At 51.7% G+C, this 27385-nt stretch overlaps 3 protein-coding genes across 5 annotated transcripts; all 3 read right to left on the bottom strand.

The window, feature by feature from the left end:
* Nucleotides 1-14432, bottom strand: LOC306800060 (NAD(P)(+)--arginine ADP-ribosyltransferase 2-like). The gene is made up of 3 exons (XM_079301858.1): nucleotides 14375-14432; nucleotides 1014-1779; nucleotides 1-235 (listed from the first exon to the last, which is right to left on the bottom strand). Exons 2-3 carry the CDS (start codon nucleotides 1753-1755, stop codon nucleotides 150-152), a joined length of 828 nt encoding a protein of 275 aa, XP_079157984.1. The 5' UTR covers nucleotides 1756-1779; nucleotides 14375-14432; the 3' UTR covers nucleotides 1-149.
* Nucleotides 11953-26938, bottom strand: LOC306800055 (erythroblast NAD(P)(+)--arginine ADP-ribosyltransferase-like). 3 transcript variants are annotated; one of them, XM_079301850.1, is made up of 4 exons: nucleotides 18501-18652; nucleotides 12911-13697; nucleotides 12253-12363; nucleotides 11953-12217 (listed from the first exon to the last, which is right to left on the bottom strand). In XM_079301850.1, exons 2-3 carry the CDS (start codon nucleotides 13662-13664, stop codon nucleotides 12254-12256), a joined length of 864 nt encoding a protein of 287 aa, XP_079157976.1. In that variant the 5' UTR covers nucleotides 13665-13697; nucleotides 18501-18652; the 3' UTR covers nucleotides 11953-12217; nucleotide 12253. The 3 variants fall into 3 exon arrangements, with proteins under 3 accessions (XP_079157976.1, XP_079157975.1, XP_079157974.1); XM_079301849.1 differs by lacking the exon at nucleotides 18501-18652 and adding an exon at nucleotides 26831-26938 and having other exon boundaries at nucleotides 11966-12217; XM_079301848.1 differs by lacking the exon at nucleotides 18501-18652 and adding an exon at nucleotides 14343-14464 and having other exon boundaries at nucleotides 11976-12217.
* LOC306800056 (erythroblast NAD(P)(+)--arginine ADP-ribosyltransferase-like) lies at nucleotides 16284-26914 on the bottom strand. The gene is made up of 4 exons (XM_079301851.1): nucleotides 26863-26914; nucleotides 17096-17879; nucleotides 16445-16564; nucleotides 16284-16409 (listed from the first exon to the last, which is right to left on the bottom strand). The coding sequence occupies exons 2-3, from the start codon at nucleotides 17844-17846 to the stop codon at nucleotides 16455-16457; spliced, it is 861 nt and encodes a 286-aa protein (XP_079157977.1). The 5' UTR covers nucleotides 17847-17879; nucleotides 26863-26914; the 3' UTR covers nucleotides 16284-16409; nucleotides 16445-16454.
* Nucleotides 26939-27385: the final 447 nt, after the last annotated feature.

Raw genomic sequence — 27385 nt, 5'->3', positions numbered from 1 at the left:
GAGTGGTCACAGGGACCAAAGTGGCCAAAGTGACCATAGTGGCCACAGTGGCCTTGGTGGCCTCATCTCTCTGGGGGTCCTGGTGGCCTTCATGATCGTGGTGGCCACAGTGGCCTCAAAGGTCACTGTGGTCTTGGTGGCCTCGTGGCTCAGAGGCTTCTGGTGACCATTTCTATGGCCACAGTGGCCAGAAGAGGCCCCCAGAGGTGGGGGGAGGTCCTGGGGAGGGACCCACCTGGGGGGACAGAGAGGGGGGTCAGGGGGCCATGACAGGATCCCTGTCCCCTGTGCCCAGCCATGGGTGCCCCCAGCAAGGGATGTCCCTGTCCCCTTCACCTGGCACTGGTGTCCCCAAACCCTGTGCCCACCAATGGCTGTCCCAGTTCTTGTCCCCAGCGCTGGGTGCCCACTGTGGGTGTCCCTGTCCCCAACCCTCACCAAGCATCCCTGTCCCCCCAGGGAATGTCCCCCTGTGACATCACCTCACAATGTCCCTGTGTCACCTGGCAGTGTCCCCCCTTTGACATCACCTGGCAGTGTCCCTGTGTCACCTTGCAGTGTCCCTGCATCCCCAGGCAGTGTTCCTGTGTCCCCTGGCAGTGTCCCCGTGTCCCCAGGCAGTGTCCCCGTGTCACCTGGCAGTGTCCCCGTGTCCCCATGCAGTATCCCTGTGTCACCTGGCAGTGTCCCCGTGTCCCCTGGCAGTGTCCCCGTGTCACCTGGCAGTGTTCCTGTGTCACCTGGCAGTGTCCCCACGTCCCCAGGCAGTGTCCCCGTGTCACCTGGCAGTGTCCCCGTGTCCCCTGGCAGTGTCCCCGTGTCCCCATGCAGTGTCCCTGTGTCCCCTGGCAGTGTCCCCGTGTCCCCAGGCAGTGTCCCCGTGTCACCTGGCAGTGTCCCCGTGTCCCCATGCAGTGTCCCTGTGTCCCCTGGCAGTGTCCCCGTGTCCCCTGGCAGTGTCCCTGTGTCACCTGGCAGTGTCCCCTGTCCCCAGGCACTGTCCCCCGTGTCACCTCGCAGCCACTCGCAGTTGTAGTTGCTGAAGTTCCCGCTGGAGTGCAGCTCGATGTTCAGCGTGGCCCCGTCCCGGGTGACCGTGGCCACCTCGAAGGTCTCGAAGGGCGGCACCAGCACCTCCCTCTCGGCGGGCTCGGAGGAGAATCTGTGGATGTCGGCGCCGTGGCAGGTGTGCAGGTGGAACAGCGTGTCCGTGCCGTACCCCGCCGCCACCTCACGGCTCTGTGACGCTGACGCGAACTGCCCAAAGCGAACCTTGTCACCGACTTTCACCTGGAACTGCACCCCGCTCACCCCCCTGAACACGTCCTGGCACTTGTTGGGCACCCTCAGGCGCTGCAGGGCCTGGGTCAGCAGGAAATGCAGCGTTTTGAAGTGGAATTTGTTGCGGTATTGCTGGCGGGAGCTGCCGGCCTCGCGCACGGCCGCGTTGAACTGCCTGTGCACGTCCTTCATGGTGTAGATCATGACAGCGATGGCCTGGGCCTGGCTCAGAGGGGTCACGGGGGTCCCCCGGGCCTGCCACGCCGCCCTGGCCTTAGGCCAGACCTGGGCAAACTCGGCATTCTGGAGGAACTCGGTGCTGTTGAGTTCTGGCAGCTTCTTGGCCATGTCATGGGCACAGGTCAGGTACTGGTCATCAAAGGACTTCTGGGCCATGTCCAGGGGCACCACTTTGATGGACACGGTGGCCACGGCCATTGCCAGCAGTGCCAGGGTCTGAGCCAGGGGGGCCATGCAGAGGAGAGTCCACAGTGGCCACTGGGGGACACAGAGTGGGCAGAGTGACACAGGGAAGACACTGAAGGGATCCAGGGGACACTGAGAGGACACAGGGGACACTGAGAGGACACTGAGGGGACACAGGGAACACAGAGGAGACACAGAGATGACACAGAGTGGACACAGAGTGACACAGGGAAGACACTGAGGGGCCCCAGGGGATGCAGAGGGGACACAGGGGATGCTGAGGGACATGGGGGGACATGGGGACATTCCTTGGTGAGGGGTTGGGGAGGGACAGTGGAGGTCAGCCCAAAGAGGGGAGGCACCCCCAGCCAGGAGACCCTTGGACATGTCCTGGGACCCTGATCCCAAATCCTGGGGTCACTTCCCGACCCCTCTTCAGTGACCCCAGAGCCCCCCAGCACCCCAATCCCACTCCCTTAGTTCTGTGTCCCCCCTCCCAGTGTTTCCCCAATCCGTGTCCCAGTCCCTTGTGCCCTCCCTGTGACCCCCCTGCCCCCCAGGACCCTGACCCAAGGTCTGGGGTCCCCCAGTGTCCAATCCCAATCCCAGTCCCATGAGAACCCCGGTGGCTCCTCAGGAGAGCAATCCAGCCCCATGTGCCCCCCAGTTCCCCCCAGACCCCAATCCCACAGTTCCCTGTCCCCCCAAGTGTCCCCCCAGCCCCTGATACCCAAATCAGCCGCAGTGAACTCCCTGGCACACCTGGAGGTACCAAAGATCCAGAATTCTTTATCAGCTCGGGCTCACAGCAGATCTCTCCTGCTCCTGCAGCTCAGGGGGACTCTGCACAGGGTATTTATCCACCCTAATTATAAATATTCATTAAAACGGGCTGCTTAACTAACACAGACCCAGCATATTCCCGTAAGTAATTTGCATGGCTCCGCCTCTCTTAAAACAGAATTTACTGCCCCGGAGTCACAAAAGGGGCTTCAGGGCGTGGTTTCCCCTGAGTGTCCCCATGTCCCCGGTCACCTCGCTTTGACCTTTCGCTTTCAGCCGCCGCTGCCTCTTCTGTGTTACAGAATTTGCCAAAATCCTCTCCCTGGAGCTCCCTTCATCTGCTCCTCCACCGGCTCCAGCCACGTTTATCCTGCTGTGTCCACAGCACCCTGGTGGCTTCAGCAGAGAGTTTGAGCTCCCAAACTTTGGGGTAATAGAAGTGGGTCCCCATAAAGTGAATTGCATGACCCAGACAGCCTGAACTTCTGAACAGTGGAGGGAAATGGATGTGGGGCAGGTGGTTTGGGAAGGCTGCACCTTGCTGGTGCCTCAGCATTGGGGAAAGGAAGAGGGACAGTGCAGCTGGGAGCTGGGGATAAACAGAGACTGTGCCCTCCAGAACCCCGAGAGAGAAACCCCACGGAGGCATGGCTGTGGGAATTCTGTCCCTTTATTCAAATACAGTTTCAAGACTTCTCTGTGGACACTTGGCCTTTCATAGAGTGGCTTTTCACCACACACTGCAGGTGCTGGGCAGAGCTTAAAGACTGACAAATGCAAAAGCTTTAGAAGGATGTAGAAGGATTTACACAGCACAATAAACGTGGCTGCACCAGTGAAGAAAGAGATAAAGTTTGGCAAGTTCTGTAACACAGAGGGGCAATGCCCACCCAAAGAGAAATTTTAAGTTGAGCTCATCTGGGCTATTGGGGCACTCAGTGAAAATGACCCCCAGGGACCCCATTTTTATGACTCCCCAAGATATTAAAAATTATTTCCTGAAAGAGGCAGAGCCACACAAATTGTTTACAGGAGAAGTGCTGGTTCTGTATTAGCTAAGGAGCCCATTTTAATGAGTATGTAAAATTAGGGTGGAGAGATTCTGTGTGGCAAAGCCCCCCTGAGCTGCAGGACCAGGAGAGATTTGGCATATAGGTAAAGCCCTATAAAATAAAGGCTTTATTACCCTTGCAAAAGAATTGCTCAGGCCCAATACTTTGGCTAAGTAGAAGAGAACTCTCCTGAGGAGATTAGATTGTAATTCTAAAAGATCAACCTTGCTGTCTTCTTCTCCTCTGTCTCTCATCTTAACACATTTCTGACCTGTGCTACCTGCACTACAACACCTTCTCATTTTTCTTTTACCTCCATCTTTCTCTAGGGCCAAAACTAAGGGATCTTGAGGAGTGAACTAATACCACACCCTCTCTGCCATTCAGGCTTGTTTCTCAGAGTGAAAAACAAGTCCAGGTAAATGACTTTGTTCCATTTGCTTTCTCTTCCTAAGAACAACCTTAACTGCAATAGAGTATTACATTGTACGGTCCCATTACAGGCCACCTTTCCTCATTTTGTAATTTATATAGTGGACACCATTGATTACAATATCTAATTAAATCACTTTTCTTTAAATTTCCCCCAGAGACCCCTCCCAAATCTTTCCAATCAGCCAAAACTCACCCCAGGAACTCTTTTTGACATTCTCCTTACTGCTGGGGCTGCCTACTCCTGACTCTATCCACACACCCTCACTTTACAGCCAAAATTATCACTATAATTATCATTATTGTGTTCCTCTCTTGACTCTCATTGCATTAACACTGGGGTTGGGAATTGGAGCTTTGTCCTGCACCAGTGCTGGCATTTGCAGCTCTGATGAGCAATTAACAGGAAAGGATCACACAGTCCAGCCCTGCACAATCCACCCCGTCCTGATCCTCCAGGGTAACACAGGATGAGATGGCACAAGCCAAAAACATTCTGACAGACACACAGGCAAGAAATAAAATCTTATTAACAGATGGACAAGAAACACCAATCATGTACAAGAGGCACAAAATGACACACACAACAATCAAACCCCAAATTCCAAGACCTGGGCCAATACCTAAAGTCATCAGATTTCTTTTAGGGGACTCTAACCCCTGTAGGACTCCAGCCTGTTTGGTATCAACATTGGGAATTTCACCCGTGATCCAGCGCCCAGCGTGAGTCGTCACACGCGTCTTACAGGAGTTACTGAACCAGGACCAGAAAGAAAATCCAAAGCAATCGACAAATACCTTGAATTTCCTGCAGTCCATCCTTGTCTCCCCCCACAGAGAGCTGGTGAAGCATGGAGTCCCTCTGGGAAATTCTCAGGGCACATCAAGGGCCTGCCCATCTCCAGCTGACCTTGCAGCCGGGCAGAGAATTCTCTCCTACCTGGCTCACCAAACTGAATCTCAAAACTGGGCAAGAAAATAAAACCTCAGAGCCAGGACTCCCAGAGCCCAGTGCTGTCACTGGTACACAAAAGATCAAAGGGGTTTGTTGAAGCCTGGAGATCCCATGGGAGATGCTGAAATTGGGGCCATTGTTGTTTTACAGAAAACGTGTCCTTCCTCAGGAGTCCAAATCAAAGCTTATTCTGGGGTCTCCTTTGTGGGGGAGGCTCAGGAGACCTGTGGGGTGCTGTTCAGAACAACTCAATCACAGAACAACTGTGAGCCATAGCACAGACTGTTCTGCTCATCCCAGGGGCCAGGAAATCCAATTTGGGACAGAAGATTATGGTTTTGTTATGCAGTTTATACTCTGGTCACTGTAACTCCAAGAAGATGTGGAACCACGGGTGGAGCTCGCAGTGTCACAAAGAGCTCTGGAGGTGGCAGCAGGAAAAAGAGCAAACAGAGGAACTCACATGAGATCTGCTTTGGGCATTGCTCATGCCCGTGGAGACACATGGAGAGAAAGAAATCTATTCACAGCACATTGATCTGTTGTTAAATATAAACAGGAAATATTGTCCTTCCTTGATAGCAGCCAGCTGCCCAAAGAAGGGGCTGTGCCACAGTGCAGGGAAGAGCAGTGGGAATTGTCAAATCCATGTTTAAATTACCCTGCAATAAAGCACCTGGTGTTAATTCCTGATGAAGGAATTTCACAAGAGAGGGGGCTTGGATAGAGTTTGGCTGATTAAAAATTTGCTGCTTATGGAAAAGGCCCCAGTAAAGAGGGTGGGTGGGTGATTATTGCCAATAACCAACAACCCAAACTGATGCTGCAGCTGGGGAAGGAGAGAAGCAGCAGCAAACCTGGGATGGGGACAGGTGTGCAGCCTCAGACACTCAGTGTCCCCAGGTCAGAACTGTCAGGTCTGTTCCACAACATTGCCTGGGCTGTTTTAAATTAACCCTTTGAGCTCCAACCCATCACCTCCAGGGAAAATAGGAAAAACTCCAGGCAATGCAGGCAAATGGATTTTCTGAGCTGCCATTCTGTCCTGGGGTGACTTCATGATGCTTGTATCCCCAAACCCTCTGTTCTGTTCTGGTTGTGTTCAATATTGAGTTTGCAACTTTAAGACTGGTTTCAGGAGTGAAAAGGGGAGAGAAGAAGTGCAGAGTTTGTTATCAGAGCCTGAACTCAATCCCCCTCATCCTTCACATAGACAGGGTTGGCTGCAGTGGGCAGCAGGACAGACAGAGCTCTTTTGCCTTTTTAGTTGCTTTTTTTATTATTTTTTAATTTTTTTTTTTAATTGGCTAGCTGAGGCAAAGGAGTTCCCCTTGACTGGTTTTTTTCCCCTTTTTTTGGAACTGTTTGAACCTGCTCTGGACTGAAAACCCAGGGGAGCACCAGGAGCTCACACCAGGCCTGGCCTGGGCTGTGACATTTCCCAGTGCTAAAAAAACTAAAAAACAGCCTGAGTGAGCCAGGCTGCAGCCCACAGAAGGGACTTTTCTGAATTTGTCAATTCCTTCAGAGCGGCAAGAGGTTTTGCTCTTTGGTATTTGTTCATTTTTGTGCTGGGAAGAGCTTAGTCTGTTAAATAAACAAGTTTTTTTCCACTTTTCTCTGAGGAAATATTTTTTCCTCAAACCAGCTGTGGGAGGGACTGCTTGAATCTGTTCCCTAGAGGGCCCCCATTAGGAGGTTTCCTCCCAAATTTGCCCTAAATAAGAGCACACACTAAGAAGGGTTCAGACATCTCCTGGTGTTGGTGGATCCCTTTTTTGGGGGGCCAGAGCTTCTGAAATGCTAATCCTAGAAAATCAGGATTTTAGTTTCCTTGCTGAAAATAATTAAAAGTTAGAAGTTAGAAGGGAGTAGTTATCTGAAATTTAAATAATTGTTTTTTCTGTCATTTCATGTTTGCTCAGCTTGGCTCACAGTGGGACCCTGTACAAAAGGACCCACTTTGAATCATTGAATGAGTATTTACAAACAAACAACCCACAGACACGATCATTATGGCACAAGAAATAATTGCACACCTTGTAAATAAAGCCAGAGCTCACCTCAGCTCTCTTGAGAGGTTTGATTTCACAGGGATCTATCTCCCCTTAGTGACTACTGGAGATCTGGAGAACTTAGTCCAAACTAATGAGAGCCTCCAGTTCTCTTTCCATAGTTACACTGGCCAAAACTCAATTCATCCACCCAGCCATAAACACTTTAAATTAGAATTTAATCTGATTCCTAAATTTCTACAAAGCAAAATGCATCTCAAATACTTGACCATTTTTCTTGATAGCTCAGGATATTCCCACAAGTCAGGAATGACTTGGAGGGAGCCCAGGACAGTGGGAGTCTGATGTGCAGGTGGTGGAAGGATCCCACAGATTGCTGAGCCAGCAGCCATCATCAGGGCCTTTGAGAGATGCCAAGAGCCATTCAGTTTGATAACTGATTCAGCTTACATAGCAGCTCTAACTATGAGAGCTGGACATTCTTTTCTCAAGGAGGTCTCAAATCCAAATTTGTATAAGTTGCTTTCAAGGTCTGTGTGCCTCATCTCCCACAGGAATCAATGTGATGTGTGTGAAATCACACACTGACCTTCCAGGAGCCACCATGGAAGGTAACAGGAGGGTGGAAGCCCTGGCAATGCCAGTGGGAAATGCCAACATCCCTGACATTTTTGCACAGGCCAAACTTTCACATTCCTTCTGCCATCAGAATGTGCCTGCCATAATGTGTGTCTTAAATTTATCTAAAGACCAAGCCAAGGCAAGGGTGGCAACATGCCCAAATTGCCAGGCTTATCAAGATCCATCAGTGGGTCCTGGGGTTAACCCCAGGGGTCTCAATAGCTGCCAGCTCTGGCAATCAGATGTTACTCACATGCCATGGTTCAGAAAGCCCAAATATGTGCATGTGGCAGGGGACACTTTCTCTGGAGCAGTGTTTGTGTCAGCCCATGCAGGAGAAAATACCCCCCATACCATACAGCATTTTCTCCTTGCCTTTGCCACCCTGGGAGTCCCTGAGCAAGTGAAAACTGACAGTGGCCCTGCTCACACCTCACATAAACTCAAGGACATTTCAGTCTGTGGTGGTAAAGCACAGGAGGGGCAAACCTATCAATCCCAGGCCAATTGATAGTTCAAAGGAGCCATCAGAGCATCCAGAGGGTCCTTGATCAGCAGCGGGGAGGAACAGAGATCTTATCTCCCATGGAGAGACTCTGTAAAGCGTTCTGTGTCATTACCTTCCTAAAATATTCTGCCTCAGAGCCTCACCCCCTCTACTCCAGCACTTCTCAAATTTGGATAGAGCTAAGCTTGAGGAGAAGCTGCCCGTGTTCCTGAAGGACCCTGAAACACATCAAATATCTCGGCCTTTCCCTCTAATCACCTGGGGGAGGGGTGTGCCTGTGTCTTGTTACCATCTGGCCCCAAATGGCTCTCAGGGAAAAACATTAAGCCCTACCTGAGCCCAACAAACACTGCTCCCAAAAATAACAATCACAGCATCTCCAGGTCTTAAACAACCAAAAGATCAAACCAGCTCTGCCTGGAGATGAAGATGCTGCTGCATTGGAGTGCAGCACACCATCCACTGGCCCCTTACAGAATCCTGACCTGTTACCACGCTCCTGACAGATAGACACAACCTGAAACAGAAACAAAACTTACAGCCAGACTCAATCCCAACAATTGCTATTCAGTCTCCCCCCATTCTGATGAAATCCTTAAATTCTATTTACCCCTTTTACACTTACCTTCACACCCCCCTCCTCCCCAACCCTTACTTACCTTTTATCAAACCTGCTGTCTTTTACCTTCTTCAAGACACCCACCTCTTGCCACATTTTTTTCATTTTCATTTAATAAGAAGGGGGTGTTGTGGAGCGAGGTGGCCCCTCAGACCCAGAGATGTCTGTGCTGCCATGGAGAGATGAGACCAGAAGGCCAAAAGGGGTAAGGTGCAACTCTAGGGAAATGTGGCCATTACAGGCCCAGTGAGAATCTTAAAGGATTTTTCCTGTCTAACTAACTTTCTCAGAATCAGCTAGGGTTTTTCTCAAGCTAGAGGTCTTTCTCTACTGTAAACATAACAGAAGGAATTATAACCAAAGATAAACACCAGCTGGATCTGTGAGAAAGCCTGGAGCAAGAAGTGTCTCCTGTGACCAATGAACCATCTGTACTTTGTTTTGCACAAAGTGTCTTATTTAAGCCATGGCTCCTTGCAATAAGGTGTTCTTTCCTGCACCATGCAGGAGAGTGCCAATCTCACTGTGTCCTCTGGCCACTCCCTAACCCTTGTACAGTAACCAAGAAAGGCCCTTAGATAACCAAAACCCTCAATGTGATGGAGACACAAAAACCACCCCAGCATGCATTGTAACTTATGCAGATTCTTTGTATCCTATTTGCCCTCTCCTCTTGCTCCACCCCTGCACCCTCAGAGGATTTGCTGGTTCTGTACCCCACCCCCTGCCTTTCCCATATAACCCCAGCTCCCTCTGAATTCCCAGCTTCTTTCATCCTTGGCACCTTCATGGCAAGACCCAATAAAGGCTCTTTGGGGAACCCACACAAAAACAACCGGCTCAGTTCTGTGTCACCCCAAAGTGCCTCTCACAAAGGAGCTGATAATCACAGAGGGGAGGTGACTCTGCCTGTGCACTCCAGAGCACGTCTTTATAAAAACATTTCTGTCTTTATAAAAATATTTATGTCTTTATAGAAACATTTCTGTCTTTACAAAAACATTTCTGTCTTTATAAAAACACTTCTCGAGGGAGTTGAGACACCTTAGTCACCTGAACAGGGATCTCTGCTCAGGGATCCCTGGAGAAGTGTCTCCTGACACATCAGCTGCAGGACACAAATCACTTTTGGGTTGCTGCTTCCTCAAAAACCCCTCACATTTAGTGAGAATTATCCAAAAGGTGACCAGGACCCTCCCCTCAATACCTTGGGGAAGAATCCCAAGGACCAGTCAACAGGTTGAGCACCTGCCCAGAAGTTTTGAGTTGACCAATGGGCCTCTCCTGCCCGAATGAAAATTGTGAGTTGGAATCAATACTGGGGATTGCGCTCTGACTTAATTATATATTTGTGTCATTTCCTTTTGTTTTCCCATTTACTTCTGGTCACTGCAACAAAGCTCCAGGAAGGGTAACAGGCTTAGTCACCCTAAGTCACCCCTCCTGAGAGAGGCATCTCTTAACAAGTTTTGGGTACTGTTGAATTGGGGGAATTTAAGTTTTCTGAGAGGAATCTTAAAAATTTTGTTCATTGGATTTTTATATACTTTCCTAACGCTACACAGGAGTCTAGTTTTTTCAATTCTTTTTGGGACAGTGTTGGGAAGAAGTTGTTTCATGTTCAGGCTGAGGGAGACTTACCAGTTACTTTATTTATTCCTCTCTTTCACGTTATTGTTAAAGCTAATTTAAAAATTGCAGAAAGTTTTGGGTTCAGGTCCCCAGTTAAAACACCTTCCCCTCCTTCCTCTGCCCATGCTCCCAGCCTTCAATCCCGCGTGAGGGGGCATGAGCAGGTGGGCAGTTCCAGAGCGCACAGGGTTGCCACTGATCCCCTGACACCTCCTGAAAGAAGTTCAGACTGTCTGGGTTATGGAATTGACTTTGTGGGGACCCACTTCTCCTATTACCCCAAAGTTTGGGAGTTCAAACACTCTGGTGCAGCAACCTAGGTGCTGTGACAAACTTCTGTCTTCTCATGTGGAGATATCAAGGCCTATTTTGACAAGAATTTTCCCTAAAGACCCCGACCCCCTGAGTGGTTTTTCAAGGACATCACTGCCCATCTTCCTATAAACTCCTGCCCTGTGAGGGTGGTGATGGCCTGGCACAGGCTGCCCATGGAAGCTGCGGCTGCCCCGCCCTGGAAGGGTTCAAGGCCAGGGCTGGACGGGCTCTGGAGCAGCCTGGCCCGGGGGAAGATGTCCCTGGCCGGGCAGGGCTGGCCCCGGGCACGCTTTAAGGTCGCTCCATCCCGAGCCATTCCCGAGCCTGGGGCGGGCGCTCGGCAGCGCCAGCAGCTCGTGCTGCCGCCTGCTGGTGGCACCCGGAACTGCCGCTGATTTCTCACACTTGCTGCTGCCCTCTAGTGGGCAATTCCGGAACTGCAACTCTCAGAATCCCAAAATCCCAGAATGGGTCGGGATGGAAGGACTCAGAGTGGGCACCTGTTCCGACTTCCCAGCTGAGAAAGAGTCATCCTGAGACCAGGACTGGGTCTAGAACAGCACAGAATTGGAAACAGCACAGGGCAGAACTGAACGTGGCACTGGAGAGAACTGGAAACAGCACTGGGCAGAACTGGACCCTGCACTGGGAAGAACTGGGAACCTTGCCCATGGTGCCCCCTGCAGCCATGGGGGAATCACTGTACCCACCCTGTCCACAGCGCCCCCTGCAGCCATGGGGGAATCATTGCACCCACCCTGCCCACAGCGCCCCCTGCAGCCGTGGGGGAATCATTGCACCCACCCTGCTCACAGCGCCCCCTTCAGCCATGGGGGAATTATTGCACCCCCTCTGTCCACAGCTTCCCCTGCACTCATGGGGGAATCATCACACCAGCCTGGGCCACCTGGAGCCACCAGCGCTCCCTGCTGGCTGTGATGGGAACTGAACCAAGGAGAAAGTGCCCACGGCCGAGAGGACTGGAACTGGATTCCTGTTCTGTTTGTTGTTAATTCCACAGCTGTTGGTGTTTTGTTTGCCTTGTTGTACATACAAATAAAGAACAGTTATTCTTATCCCCATGTCTTTGCCTGAGAGCCCCTTAATTTCACCATTATAGTAATTAAAAGGGTGGGGGGTTTACTTTCTCCATTCTAAAGGAGGACCCTGCTTTGATTGAATGATTTAATAAAATTGCTATGATACATTTATTTGATACATTTATTTAACAGAATTCTTTTTATAGGACAATTTAATAGAATTTTTTTATACAACTGATTTGATAGAATTAATCTATATAATTGTTATGCATAATGGTCTTGTGGCACTGTGGCCACAGTGGCTGTGGTAACCTTGTGGCTCAGAGAGTCTCAGAGACTTTGGTGCTTATAGTGACCATGGTGACAGAGTGGTGGCTGCAGTGACCACAGTGCCAGTGATGGCCACAGTGACCTCACCGAAGCCATGGAGCCAAGGTGGCCACAGTGGCTGTGGTGGCCTTGGTAGCCTTGGTGGCCACATTGCTCTGGGGGTTCTGGTTGTCTTGGTGATCATGGTGACCATAGTGACATCGGTGGTCTCAGTGACATGGTTGCCATAGAAACCTTGCTGACCTCAGTGACCTTGGTGGCGTCGTGGCTCAGAGGATCCCAGTGGCCATTGCCAGGGCTGTTGTGGCCAGGAGGAATCCTCTGAGGTGGCAGGGGCCCTGGGGACGCTCCCACCTGGGGAACAAAAAGGAGAGTCAGGGGGACCATGGGGGAGTGAGAGGGTCAGGGACAGCCAAAATGGGGGCTGGGGGTGGCAGGAGAGATGGGGGCCACAAGGTGACAGTGACACAGTGTGGAGGGACATGGAAGGGTGCAGGGGCCACAGAGGTCAGGGGGGTCATGGTGGGCTTAGGGGTGACAGGGGTCAGGGTGACAGGGAGTGACAGGGGCTTAGGAGTTGCCATGTGGTGTCCTGGCCCACCCACATCCAGCACACAGGGTCTGTCCCCACAGCACTGTCTGTGGAGAGGGGGTCCCTGTCCCTGTCCCAGATGTGCAGGTCCTTATCCCTGTGCCCTGTCATGGACATTCCTGTCTCCAGACTTGGTGCTGGCAGCACAGGCTGTCCTTGTCCCCACACACACCGTGGGTGCTCCTGTCCCTCTCCCCCATCCCCAGAGAGTGCCATTGTCCCCTGTGCCTCATCAGGGGTGTTTCCATGGCCCCAGTGAGTGTCCCCATGTCCCCAGTGGGTGTCCCCACAGCCCCAGGCTGTCCTCACCTTTCAGCCACTCGCAGTTGTATGTGCTGTAGGTCTGGGAGGAGTTGAGGTGGATTTCCACCTTCTCGTTTCCCTCAATGACATCAGTGACATTGAACTCCTCGAAGGGCGGGATCAGCACTTCCTTCTCAGTGGGGGTGCTGGAGAAGTTCATGATGTCAGCACCGTGACACGTCCTCACCTTGAATACCGTGGTTTCCCCAAAACTGTCGGCGACATTTTTGCAGAGCGATGATGACGTGAATTGACCAAACCGGACGATATCGCCAACCTTTGCCTTGAACAGTTTATCCTTCACCCCCCGATACACACAGTGACATTTCTGCTCTTGCTGAGCAGCCCTCAGCGTGGCCAGGGCGTCGGTCAGCAGGAAATGCAGCGTTTTGAAGTGGAACATGTTCCGGTATGTCTGGCCGGAGCGCCCGGACACTCTCACTTCATCGTTGAACTTCTTGTAGAGACCGTTCATGGTGTAGGCCATGATGGCGATGGCCTGGTCTGGGGATGACAGAGGGGACACAGGGGACCCCCGAAATTTCCACATTGCCACACCATCACGCCAGATCTGGTGGAACAGATGATTCTTCTGGAGCTCAGAGCAGTTCAGTGCTGGCAGTTCCTCCATCATGGCAAGGCGACAGCCCTGGTACCGGTCATCGAAGGAGTCCAGGGCCAGGTCAAGGGGTATTTCCTTAATGACTGTGGTGGCCATGGTCATGGCAGGCAGAGCCAGGGTGAGAGCCAGGAGGGCCATGGAGGGGAGAGGCCACAGGAACCAGTGTGGACACTGGGGGACAAAAAAGGGACACAGAAGTGGCGCTGAGGGACACTGAGGGGACAAAGAGGTGACATGAGGAGGGTTCCTCATGGAAGAACTGAGGAGGGCAGTGGGGTCAGCCCAGGGGGAAGGGAGCCACTCCTGGCCAGGAGACCCCTGCACATGTCTGGCGTCCCTGATCCAAAATCCTGGAGTTACTTTTGCCTACCTAATGTCCTCCAGCTCCCAGGGATCCCAGATCCCAATCCCACAGTACCATGGCCACTCAGAAGCCCAATCCTACTCCCATGATTACAATTCACCTCAGCTCCTCCTTAAGACCCCAGACCAAATCCTAGGGTCACTCCCTCAGCCCCTGACTGTTCCCCTCGGTCTGTCTCCAGACCCCAATCCCACTCCCAGTTCCCAATTTATTTGGTGTCATCCCAGAACCTCAAACCAAATCTGGGCATCACCCCCTACCCCCACAGTGTGTCCCAGCCCCCCATGACCCCAATCCCACTCCCACCATCCTGTGTTGCCTCTCACTTTCCTCCAGAGCACCCCATGACTGCAATATCAGTCCTGTGACTCCCCCAGTGCCACCTCCAGACCCCAGTCCCACAGTTCCCTGTCCCCCCCAAGTGTCCCCAGTGTCCCCCCAGCCCCTGATACCCAAATCAGCCACAGTGAACTCCCTGACACACCTGGAGGTACCAGAGAGCCGGAATTCTTTATCAGCTCGGACTCACAGCAGATCTCTCCTGCTCCTGCAGCTCAAGGGGACTCTGCACAGGGTATTTATCCACCCTAATTATAAATATTCATTAAAGTGGGCTGCTTAGCTGACACAGAACCAGCATCTTCCAGTAAATAATTTGCTTAGCTCTGCCTCATTTGGTATAGAATGTAACACCTACAAGGGAGGCACAAAAGGGGCTTCAGGATGTGGTTTTCACTGAGTGGTGCAATATCCTGCATCACCTTGCCTTGACTGCCGCTTCTGTGTTAGAGAACGTGCAAAAATCCCCCCATGGGCTGAAGCCACCTTCGCCCTGCGGTGTCCCCACTATTACATCCTTTAATATTTTTCTGCATGTTCATCTTTCAGCCTTATCCAGCATCTTCAGGGGAACATTGTCTTTTCTCTGTTCTGTTTCTTATTTCTGATCCCCCAGGACCCCTGTCCCACAGTCCCACATCTCCCCCAGTGTCCCCAGTCCCACTCCCCACTGCTCACTGGGTTGCTGCCACACCCCAGACACCAAATGGGGTCCCCTGCCTGATGACATCCCTGTAGGCACCCCAAGCCTGGGGATGATCTCTTGGGGCACTGCCTGGCTGGCTTCCCTGGCTGTGTTGGTGAGACAGGAGGAGTTCTGGGCCCCCAAAAAAGGACTCCACCAACACCAGGAGATCCCATAACCATTCTTGGCATGGTAGCTCAGAAAAACCATTTGCCTGCAGTCTCCAGGAGTGTTTCCTTTTTCAGCAATCACTGGGGGAGATGGGTTGGAGCTCAAAGGGTTAATTTAAAACAGACCTGGCATTGTTCTGGAACTGACCTGACAGTTCTGTCCTGGGGACACTGAGTGTCTGAGGTTGCACAGCATTCCCCATCCCATGGACTCCCCCGAGGTTTGCTGCTGCTTCTCTCCTTCACCAACTGCAGCATCACTCGAGCCTGGACTGGCTATTGGGGCAGAACTGGACACAAAACTGGAAAAAACTGGACACAGCACTGGACAGAATTGGACACAGCACTGGACAATCTGGACAAAGCAATGGACACAGCACTGGGCAGAACTGGACACAGACCTGTACTGAATTGGACACAGCACTGGACAATCTGGACACAGCACTGGACACAACACTGGGCAGAGCTGGACACAGCACTCTCGATGTTCCTCACAGGATTTCTGCCTGGAATGTGGCCAAGGAACAAAGTCCCATGAGTGGCCATCAGGGCTGGATTGAGAGGAATCTTGTGAATATTTTGGTGCTGAATTGGGCTGAAACCATCCCAAATCAGCAATCTCAAATTGACAACCAAGGGTGAAGTACCAGAGTGGGGTCTGGCCCTTTGCCACCTAACCCTGGGAACATCCAGACCCTTCTCAGAGATTCCTGTCTGTGCTCCAGCTTGGAATGAAATGGGTGTGAGGTTCCTCCCCCAGGAAGGGTGTGCTCTCCAAGGATCTTTCACGAGCCTGAGAGGAAGAGACATTCCCAGATGTGTAGGTGTGGGGAATGACATCCAGCCCTTCTTGAGAATTGTCTCTTTTTGTTGCTTTGACAAAATTATTTAATGGATCTGATTTGATTGAATGATTTAATACAATTGCTATGATACAATTTATTTGATACAATTATTTAACAGAATTGTTTTGATAGAACAATTTCAAATAATTTTTATACAATTGGTTTGGTAGAATTATTTAGCAGAATTGTTTTGATAGAATTATTCTATATAATTGTTATGCATAATGGTCTTGTGGCACTGTGGCCACAGTGGCTGTGGTAACCTTGTGGCTCAGAGAGTCTCAGAGACTTCGGTGCTTATAGTGACCATGGTGACAGAGTGGTGGCTGCAGTGGCCACAGTGCCAGTGGTGGCCACAGTGACCTCACCGAAGCCATGGAGCCAAGGTGGCCACAGTGGCCGTGGTGGCCTTGGTAGCCTTGGTGGCCACATTGCTCTGGGGGTTCTGGTTGTCTTGGTGATCATGGTGACCATAGTGACCTCGGTGGTCTCGGTGACATGGTTGCCATAGCAACCTTGCTGACCTCAGTGACCTTGGTGGCATCGTGACTCAGAGGATCCCAGTGGCCATTGCCAGGGCTGTTGTGGCCAGGAGGAGTCCTCTGAGGTGGCAGGGGCCCTGGGGACGCTCCCACCTGGGGAACAAAAAGGAGAGTCAGGGGGACCATGGGGGAGTGAGAGGGTCAGGGACAGCCAAAATGGGGGCTGGGGGTGGCAGGAGAGATGGGGGCCACAAGGTGACAGTGACACGGTGTGGAGGGGCATGGAGGGGTGCAGGGGCCACAGAGGTCAGGGGGGTCATGGTGGGCTTAGGAGTAACAGGGGTCAGGGTGACAGGGAGTGACAGGGGCTTAGGAGTTGCCATGTGGTGTCCTGGCCCACCCACATCCAGCACACAGGGTCTGTCCCCACAGCACTGTCTGTGGAGAGGGGGTCCCTGTCCCTGTCCCCTCCCAGATGTGCAGGTCCTTATCCCTGTGCCCTGTCATGGGCATTCCTGTCTCCAGACTTGGTGTCTGCAGCACAGGCTGTCCTTGTCCCCACACACACCGTGGGTGCCCCTGTCCCTCTCCCCCATCCCCAGAGAGTGTCATTGTCCCCTGTGCCTCATCAGGGCTGTCCCCACGGCCCCAGGGAGTGTCCCCATGGCCCCAGGCTGTCCCCACCTTTCACCCACAAGCAGTTGTATTTGCTGTAGATCCCGATGGAGTCCAGGTGGATTTGCACGTTCTCCTTTCCCTCGATGACTTTGGTGACCTTGAACTCCTCGAAGGGTGGGATCAGCACCTCTTCCTCTTTGGGAAATTCGGAGAACGCTTTGATGTCAGCGCCGTGACACGTCTGCACCTTGAACACCGTGGTATTCCCGAATCTTCTGGCGACGTCTTCGCTAAGAGATGTTGACGCAAATTGACCAAACCGGACGGTTTTGCCTTGTTTTGCGTCGAACAGGTATTTGTTTGTTCCCCGGAACACAGAGTGACATTTCTGTCCCTGCTTGACCCTCAGTGTGGCCAAGGCGTCGGTCAGAAGGAAATGCAGCGTTTTGAAGTGGAACCTCCTCCGATATACCCAGCGATAGCGCCCGGCCACTCTCACTTTCTCGTTGAACTGCTTGTACAGGCCATTCATGGTGTAGGCCATGATGGCAATGGCCTGGTCTGAGGATAACAGACGGGGCACATGGGACCGCCGACTCTGCCACTTTTTCTCAGCTTCACGCCAGACCTTGGCGAACAGAGGATTCTTCAGGAAGTCAGAGCATTTCAGGACCGGCAGCTCCTCCTTCATGGCAGGGACACAGCCCCGGTACTGGTCATCGAAGGAGTTCTGGGCCATATCCAGGGTCTTCTTCTTGTAGGCCGTGGTGGCCGCAGTCATTGCCAGCAGAGCCAGGGTGAGAGTCAGGAAGGCCATGGAGGGGAGAAACTGCAGGTTCCAGTGTGGACACTGGGGGACACGGCGGTGACATGGGGGACACAGAGGGGACACAGGGAGGGTTCCTCCCTGAAGGACTGGGGATGGCAGTGGGGTCAGCCCAGGGGGAAGGGAGGAACTCCTGGCCAGGAGACCCCTTGATAAATCTGGGGTCCCTGACTCCAAATCCTGTGGTTACTTTTGCCTACTTAACATCCCCCAACCCCCAGGGACCCCAATTCCACAGTACGATGCCATACCCACCCCCCTTCCCCACAGCCCAATTCTACTATCATGTTCACAAATCACCTCAGCCCCACCAGAACCCTGGACCAAATCCTGGGGTCACTCCCTGAGGCCCTCAGTGTTCCCCTCAGCCTGTCCCGAGACCTAATCCCACTCCCAGTACCCAATTTCTTAGGTGTCATTCCAGAAGTTCAATGCAAATCCAGACATCATCCCCTACCCCATAGTGAGTCTCAGCCAACCCGTGACACCAATCCCACTCCCACCATCCCGTGTCGCCTCTCACTGTCCCCCAGAGCGCCCCATGACTGCAATATCAGTCCTGTGACTCCCCCAATGGCCCCCAGACCCCAGTCCCACAGTCCCCTATCCCCCAAGTGTCCCCAGTGTCCCCCCAGCCCCTGATACCAAAATCAGCTGCAGTGAACTCCCTGGCACACCTGGAGGTACAAAAGAGCCGGAATTCTTTATCAGCTCGGGCTCACAGGGGATCTCTCCTGCTCCTGCAGCTCAGGGGGGCTTTGCACAGGGTATTTATCCACCCTACTTATAAATATTCATAAAAAGTGGGCTGCTTAGCTAATGCAGAACCAGCATTTTCTCATAAATAATTTGCATAGCTCTGCCTCTTTTGGTATAGAGTTTAACACAACAAGAGAGGCACAAAAGGGGCTTCAGGATGTGGTTTTCACTGAGTGGCCCAATATCCTGCATCACCTTGCCTTGACCTTTTGCTTTTGGTCTGTGATGCCGCTTCTGTTTTAGAGAACGTGCCAGAATCCCCCCATGGGCTGAAGCCACCTTCACTCTGCGGTGTCCCCACTATTACATCCTTTAGTATTTTTCTGATATTTCATGTTTCAGTCCTATCCACCATCTTCAGGGGAACAGAAATTTTCTATTTTCTCTCTTATTTCTGCCTCCCCAGGAGGACTCTCCCACAGCCCCACATCCCCCAGTGCCCCCAGTACCACTCTCCACTGCTCACTGGGTTGCAATCTGTCTTGGTTTGAAGGACAAGTGTCTGCTGATAAAGGCAGAAGTTGTCATTTGAAATAGAGACTTTAATTCCACTCCCCCCAAGTATTATAATTGTTTGAATCAAGGACTCTGAGGCAGAGATAAGGGGGTAGGAATAACAGCTCTTTTACTATTATATCTAACCGTACAATCAGAAACAACAGCAGTTGTCAGAATCACCAACAAAACAGAACAGATAACTCGGTTCCAGTCCCTTCTTTAGCCGCAGGCACACTCTCTGCACTCGGTCCCAGTTCTGCAGCTGGAACAAAGCCTGGCAGCTGCCGAGGGCAGGCAGGAACGGAGGCAGAAGGTGGGGCAGCAGCCACGCCGGTCCCGGGTGGGAACGGGCTGGAGCGGCGGCTCCTCGCTCACCGTGTGTGTCCGGGGGATCAGCTGTGTCCGCAGAGGCAGGAGGCTGGAACGGGGCAGATGCAGGGCAGGTGATGGCAAAGGGTCTGGCTCTGCTGTGCTCCACAGCGGGGTCTGCAAACGGGCGTCCTGCTCTGAACTCCCTGGAAACACGAGTCCCCTCCGGAAGCCCAAGAGGCCCCTCCAGGAGCCGCTGCCACCGACCCCTTTTGTCTGGAGTCATCAGAGACCCTGGGTGTAGCCCGGCCAGCTCCATTGGCATGATAATGGGAAAAATTCTTACAATTGACACAGTAATAGAAAAACACTCAACCCCCAACACTGTCACACCCCAGACACCAAATGAGGCCCCTGCCTGATGACATCCCTGTAGGCACCCCAAGCCTGGGGATGATCTCTTGGGGCACTGCCTGGCTGGCTTCCCTGGCTGTGTTGGTGGGGCAGGAGGAGTTCTGGGCCCCCAAAAAAGGACTCCACCAACACCAGGAGATACCTGAACCGTTCTTGGCATCGTGACTCAGAGAAACCATTTGCCTGCAATCCCCAGGAGTGTTTCCTCTTTCAGCAATCCCTGGGTATGATGGGTTGGAGCTCAAAGGGTTAATTTAAAACAGACCTGGCATTGTTCTGGAACACACCTGACAGTTCTGTCCTAGGTACACTGAGTGTCTGAGTTGCACAGCATTCCCCATCCCATGGACTCCCCTGAGGTTTGCTGCTGCTTCTCTCCTTCACCAACTGCAGCATCACTCGGGGTGGGCCTGGACTGGCTATTGGGGCAGGTTCCTCCCTCAAGAAGGGGATGCTCCCCAAACAAGATACTTATTCAGGGATCCCCAAGCAGAGGTCTCTGTTCAGGTGCCTCTTGCTGCCGAGGGTGGTGCCAAGATGCAGTGACCTCCCTAGAGAATTGTTTTTATAAAGACAGAATTGTTTTTATAAAGGCATATTCTAGGGTGCACACTTTCCTCACCACTGTCATTATCAACTCATTTGTGAGAGGCGCTTTGGGGTGACACAGAACAGACTGGTCTTTTGTGTGGAGTTCTGCTAAGAGCCTTTATGGATCTTGCCACAAAAGGGTGCCAGGGATGAAAGAAGCCTGGGAATTCAGAGGGAGCTGGGGTTATATGGGAAAGGCAGGGGGTGGGGTACAGAACCAGCAAATCCTCTGAGGGTGCAGGGGTGGAGCAAAAGGAGAGGGCAAATAGGATAAAGAGAATCTGCAGAAGTTGCAAGGCAAACTGGGGTGGTTTTTATGTCTCCATTACATTGAGGGTTTTGCCCACCATAGGTAGCCAAATCTCTTGGTGATACTTTAAACCTTTAGGCCTCCAGGTCTCATCCCTCCACGGGTCTCCACCAGCCTTCATTACTCCCCCTTCTTATTTAATGAAAATGAAAAAACTGTAGAAGAGGTGAGTGTCTTGTTGAGGAAGGTAAAAGACGCATCAGTTTGATAAAAGGTAAATAAGGGTTTGGGAGGAGGGGCTGTGAAGGTAGGAGGGGTTGTGAAGGTAAGTGTAGGGGTAAATGGAATGTAAGGAGTTACTCAGAAGGGGCTCGACTGAATAGCAGCAGTTGGGCTGGCAAGTTTTGTTTCTGTTTCAGGTTGTGTCTATCTGTCAGGAGCGTGGTAACAGGTCAGGATTCTGTAAGGGGCCAGTGGATGGTGTGCTGCACTCCAATGCAGCAGCATCTTCATCTCCAGGCAGAGCTGGTTTGATCTTTTGGTTGTTTAAGACCTGGAGATGCTGTGATTGTTATTTTTGGGAGCAGTGTTTGTTGGGCTCAGGTAGGGCTTAATGTTTTTTCCCTGAGAGCCATTTGGGGCCAGATGGTAACAAGACACAGGCACACCCCTCCCCCAGGTGATTAGAGGGAAAGGCTGAGATATTTGATGTGTTTCAGGGTCCTTCAGGAACACGGGCAGCTTCTCCTCAAGCTTAGCTCTGGCTGAGTTTGAGAAGTGCTGGAGGATTGGGGGGTGAGGCTCTGAGGCAGAATATTTTAGGAAGTTAAAGCACAGAACGCTTTACAGAGTCTCTCCATGGGAGATAAGATCTCTGTTCCTCCCCGCTGCTGATCAAGGACCCTCTGGATGCTCTGATGGCTCCTTTGAACTATCAATTGGCCTGGGATTGATGGGTTTGCCCCTCCTGTGCTTTACCACCACAGACTGAAATGTCCTTGAGTTTATGTGAGGTGTGAGCAGGGCCACTGTCAGTTTTCACTTGCTCAGGGACTCCCAGGGTGGCAAAGGCAAGGGAGAAAATGCTGTATGGTATGGGGGGTATTTTCTCCTGCATGGGCTGACACAAACACTGCTCCAGAGAAAGTGTCCCTGCCACATGCACATATTTGGGCTTTCTGAACCATGGCATGTGAGTAACATCTGATTGCCAGAGCTGGCAGCTATTGAGGCCCCTGGGGTTAACCCCAGGACCCACTGATGGATCTTGATAAGCCTGGCAATTTGGGCATGTTGCCACCCTTGCCTTGGCTTGGTCTTTAGATAAATTTAAGACACACATTATGGCAGGCACATTCTGATGGCAGAAGGAATGTGAAAGTTTGGCCTGTGCAAAAATGTCAGGGATGTTGGCATTTCCCACTGGCATTGCCAGGGCTTCCACCCTCCTGTTACCTTCCATGGTGGCTCCTGGAAGGTCAGTGTGTGATTTCACACACATCACATTGATTCCTGTGGGAGATGAGGCACACAGACCTTGAAAGCAACGTATACAAATTTGGATTTGAGACCTCCTTGAGAAAAGAATGTCCAGCTCTCATAGTTAGAGCTGCTATGTAAGCTGAATCAGTTATCAAACTGAATGGCTCTTGGCATCTCTCAAAGGCCCTGATGATGGCTGCTGGCTCAGCAATCTGTGGGATCCTTCCACCACCTGCACATCAGACTCCCACTGTCCTGGGCTCCCTCCAAGTCATTCCTGACTTGTGGGAATATCCTGAGCTATCAAGAAAAATGGTCAAGTATTTGAGATGCATTTGCTTTGTAGAAATTTAGGAATCAGATTAAATTCTAATTTAAAGTGTTTATGGCTGGGTGGATGAATTGAGTTTTGGCCAGTGTAACTATGGAAAGAGAACTGGAGGCTCTCATTAGTTTGGACTAAGTTCTCCAGATCTCCAATAGTCACTAAGGGGAGATAGATCCCTGTGAAATCAAACCTCTCAAGAGAGCTGAGGTGAGCTCTGGCTTTATTTACAAGGTGTGCAATTATTTCTTGTGCCATAATGATCGTCTTTGTGGGTTGTTTGTTTTAAATACTCATTCAATGATACAAAGTGGGTCCTTTTGTACGGGGTCCCACTGGTGGATGAGGCCATGAAAGAGCTGCCTTAGCTGAGATGATGAGGTGGAGAGGCAGGCTGGGCTCCATACTGTGGGTTCAGTATGAAGACAAGGCCTTTTGCACTTTGATGATGGAATTTTGGGGTTCCAGTGTGAGGGTTCGTGGCGAATCCAGGTTCTCACTCTGAGAAATGAGGTTGAACATGGGGCTGAGGTCCTGTGTCATGATCCCCAGCAGAGGCTGCACCAAATTGATGGATCCACATGATTGTTGCAAGTCTCTTGGGGTGCTTGAGGTCGTCCCTCATGGTGCTGGGGCATGATGCTCTGCTCTTGGATTCAGAGTCTGAGGTAAGCCCAAGGGCAGGTGTATTGAATTTTATCTTCCTAAAATCTCAAACCCAGCCTCGTTGATGGTCTTTGCTGTTTTATTAACAGTCCTGCCCAGGTAAGTCTTTTCTGATGCACAGACCAAGTATCATCCATGCAGTGATGAATGATTGCCCCCAGGAATGGGTTCCAGAGGGGTGACAGGCTGTGGGACCGGTGGGTTTCTGGACGGTTGCGGGACAGACTCAGGAGTTTATTATTTGCTTTTCTTCAGGGTTGTATTTTATTATAGGGTGTGGGTAGAAGAGAGATTAGAGGAAAGTTAGAGATTAGAGGTAGTAAGAGTGGAGAGGAGGAGCGGGGAGGGAAGAGAGGAGAAGCAGAAGCAGGAGAGGAGAGAAGAGAGAGAGAGATTTTCCATTTGCAGTACAATAAGTATTATTCCATAATGAATGTTCTAAATTCCAATAACCAATCTAATACAATATACTAATTTCCTAATATTTCCATGCAACCTATAGGAACAACTAAATTACCATGTTTTATGGCTTTACCCTTATCTTGAATCTTTCCTGCCAGGCTTGGGACAGGATGCCTGCAGCTTCTTTGGCATGTATTGTATTTGGTTTTATCTAAACAAGGAAGAGGCCTCAAACCTTAACATAACTATTTTCAGCATCTATGTCAATACTGCTAACATCTCTATTTCATCTATTGTTTCAGAACTGCTTGCTAGGCATTCATAAGTCTTTGGTATTCCTTCACCAACAACAGGATGTGGGTAATTTATCATTGGCAAATGGAGGGGGAATTTTGAATTTCCTGGGGAAGGAGAAGCCAATGGTGACCTCTGAGAGGACCCTGTCTGTTGGGGGAGGGAACAGAGAGGACAAACCTGGGCACATTGTTTGGATGGTGGGGGATTGAAAGAAACAATCCTTTATATCTATTGTGGCAAGCTTCCAGTACTGGGGCAGCATTGATGGTGAGGGCAAGCCAGGCTGGAGGTGACCCATGTCTTCAATGGCCTTGTTGATCTTTCTGAAATCGTGGAGGAGCCTCCAGGTCATTTCCCAGTTTTTTGAGGACAAAGACAGGGGAGTTCCAAGGGCTGCTAGGCTCGGTGATGTGGGCCTTGGCAAGCTGCTCCTCCAACGAGGGATTCCAGTGTGCACAGTTTCACCTTGGAGAGGGGCCACTGAACAACCCACACTGGATGTTGCCAGGTGAGCCGAGGGATGGAAAGTGGCTTTGACAGAATTATACAATGAAACTATTTTGATAGAACAATTTAGTAGAATTGTCTTGATAGAATAATTTAATTGAATTGTTCTGATACAATTGTTTGATCCAATTATTTAGTAGAATTGCTTTGCACAATGGCCTTGATGGCCACAGTGGCCACCATGGCTGTGGTAGCCTTGTGGATCAGAGAGTCTTGGTGACCATGGTGGTCACAGTGACCTTGGTGCTTATAGGTAGCCATAGTGGCTGTGGTGGTGGCAGTGACTGCAGTGCCAGTGGTGGCAACAGTGACCTCATGGAGGCTATGGAGCCACCTTGGCCATTGTGGCCGTGGTGGCCTTGGTAGCTTTGGCACCATGTTTCTTTGGATGTTCTGGTTGTCTTGGTGATGATGGTGACCACAGTGGCCACAGTGACCTTGGTGGTCCTGGTGCCATGGTTTCCACAGCAACCTTGCTGACCTCAGTGACCTTTGTGACTTCATAGTTCAGAGGATCTCAGTGGCCATTGCCAGGGCTCTGGTGGCCAGGAGGAGCCCTCCAAGGTGCCAGGGAGCTGTGGGGACGCTCCCACCTGGGGAACAAAGAGGACAGTCAGGGGGACCATGGGGGAGTGAGGGGACTGGGGACAGCCTTAATGGGGGCTGGGGGTGGCAGGAGAGATAGGGGCCACAAGGTGACAGTGACAGGATGTGGATGGGGCATGGGCGGGTGACAGGGTCCAGGGAGGTCAAAGGGGTCATGGTGGGCTTAGGGGTGACAGGGGGTAACAGGAGAGGGACATGGGGGGTGACAGGGAGTGACAGGAGGTGACAAGGTGTGACAGGGAGTGACAGGGCTTGAGGGGGTGCCATGGGGGTCCCAGCCCATCCACATCCAGCACACAGGGCCTGTCCCCACAGTACTGTTTGTGGAGAGGAGGGACAGGGTTGGAATGGGGGGTTCCCTGTTCCCCCCCCAAGATGTGGGGGTCCCCATGCTTGTGCCCTCATCCTCAGAGGGTGTCATTGTCCCCTGTGCCTCATCAGGGGTGTCCCCATGGCCCCAGGCTGTCCTCACCTGTCAGCCACTCGCAGTTGTATTTGCTGTAGGTCCCGATGGAGTCCAGGTGGATTTACACGTTCTCCTTTCCCTCGATGACTTTGGTGACCTTGAACTTCTCAAACGGTGGGATCAGCACCTCCTTCTCTTTGGGAGCTCTGGAGAAGTTCTCGATGTACGCACCATGACACGTCCAAACCTTGAACACTGTGGTTTCCCCAAAATTGGTCGGAGACATTTGGAAAAGTGACGACGACGCAAATTGACCAAATCGGACAATGTCACCAACATTTGCCTTGAACTTGTACTTGTGCATGCCCCTGTACACACAGAGACATTTCTGCTCCTTCTGAGCATCCTTCAGCGTGGCCAGGGCATCGGTCAGCAGGAAAATGCAGCGTGTTGAAGTGGAAATTCAAAAGCGCCGAGTGGGAGCGCGCCCGGCCACTCTCACTTTCTTGTTGAACTCCCTGTACAGACCATCCATGGTGTAGGCCATGATGGCGATGGCCTGTCTGAGGATGACAGAGGGGACACAGGGGACCCCAACTTCTGCCACTGAGCCACAGCCTTTTGCCAGACCTTGGCAAACAGAGGATTCTTCTGGAACTCAGAATGGTTCAGGGGCAGGCAGTGCCACCTTCATGGCAGGGACACAGCCCTGGTACTGGTCATCAAAGGAGTCCAGGGCCATGTCCAGTTGCTTCACCTCATAGGTTGTAGTGGCCACGGTCATTGCCAGCAGGGCCAGGGTGAGAGTCAGGAAGGCCATGGAGGGGAGAGGCCACAAGGACCAATGTGGACACTGGGGGACACAAAAAGGGACACAGAGGTGACACAGGGAGGGTTCCTCAGTGAAGAACCGCGGAGGGCAAAGGGGTCAACCCAGGGGGAAGAGAGGCACCTTCTTGGCCAGGAGACACCTGGACTTGTCCAGGGTCCCTGATCCCAAATGCTGGGGTTATTTTCCCTCTCCAATATCCCCCATCCTCCCAGGGACTTCAATCCAAATCCCACAGTACCATGGCCCCCTAGAAGCCCAATCCTACTCCCATGATTATAATTCGCCTCAGCTCCTCCAGAACCCTGGCCCAAATCCTGGGGTCACTCCCTGAGCCCCTCAGGTGTTCCCCTCAGCCCGTCCCCAGACCCCAATCCCACTCCCAGTCCCCCATTTCTTTGGTGTCACCCCAGAACCTCAACCAAATCCGGGCATCACCCCACCACCCCACGGTGTGTCCCAGCCCCCCCATGACCCCAATCCCACTCCCACCATCCCGTGTCACCTCTCACTTTCCCCCAGAGCCTCCATGACCCCAATCCAGTCCCATGATTCCCCAGTGCTCTCCCAGACCCCAATCCCACAGTTCCCTGTCGTCCCCAAGTGTCCCCAGTGTCCCCTCAGCCCCTGAAACCGAAATCAGCTGCAGTGAACTCCCTGACACACCTGGAGGTACCAGAGAGCCGGAATTCTTTATCAGCTCAGACTCACAGCAGATGTTTCCTGCTCCTGCAGCTCAGGGGGACTTTGCACAGGGTATTTATCCACCCTAATTATAATTATTCATTAAAATGGGGTGCTTAGCTAAGGCAGAACCAGGTCTCTTCCCATAAACAATTTGGCTCTTCCTCTTACAAGAAATAATGCTATTGTCCTGGAAAGTCATAAAAATGGGGTTTCAGGGCATGGTTTTCATTGAGTGCCCCAATTGCCCAGATCACCTCTCTTTCAACTTTCCACCTTTGGCCGGCACTGCCCCTTATGTGTTACAGAACTTGCCAAAAGTCCTCACTGGAGTTCCCTTTATCTGTTTCTCTACATGCTCCAGGCACTTTTGCCTTGCTGTGTACACACCTTTACATACTTTTATGTTTCCTGCCAGTCCATCTTTCAGCCTTATCCAGCACCATTCAGGGGAACCGAAACTTTCTATTCTCTCTGTTATTTCTGACCCCTCAGGATCCCAATC

The sequence above is a fragment of the Erithacus rubecula genome (genome assembly GCF_903797595.1).
Source record: "Erithacus rubecula genome assembly, chromosome: 3".
Lineage (NCBI taxonomy): Eukaryota > Metazoa > Chordata > Aves > Passeriformes > Muscicapidae > Erithacus > Erithacus rubecula.
The sequence above is the reverse complement of the archived record's forward strand: the minus strand, read 5'-3'. Positions and strand labels throughout refer to the sequence as shown.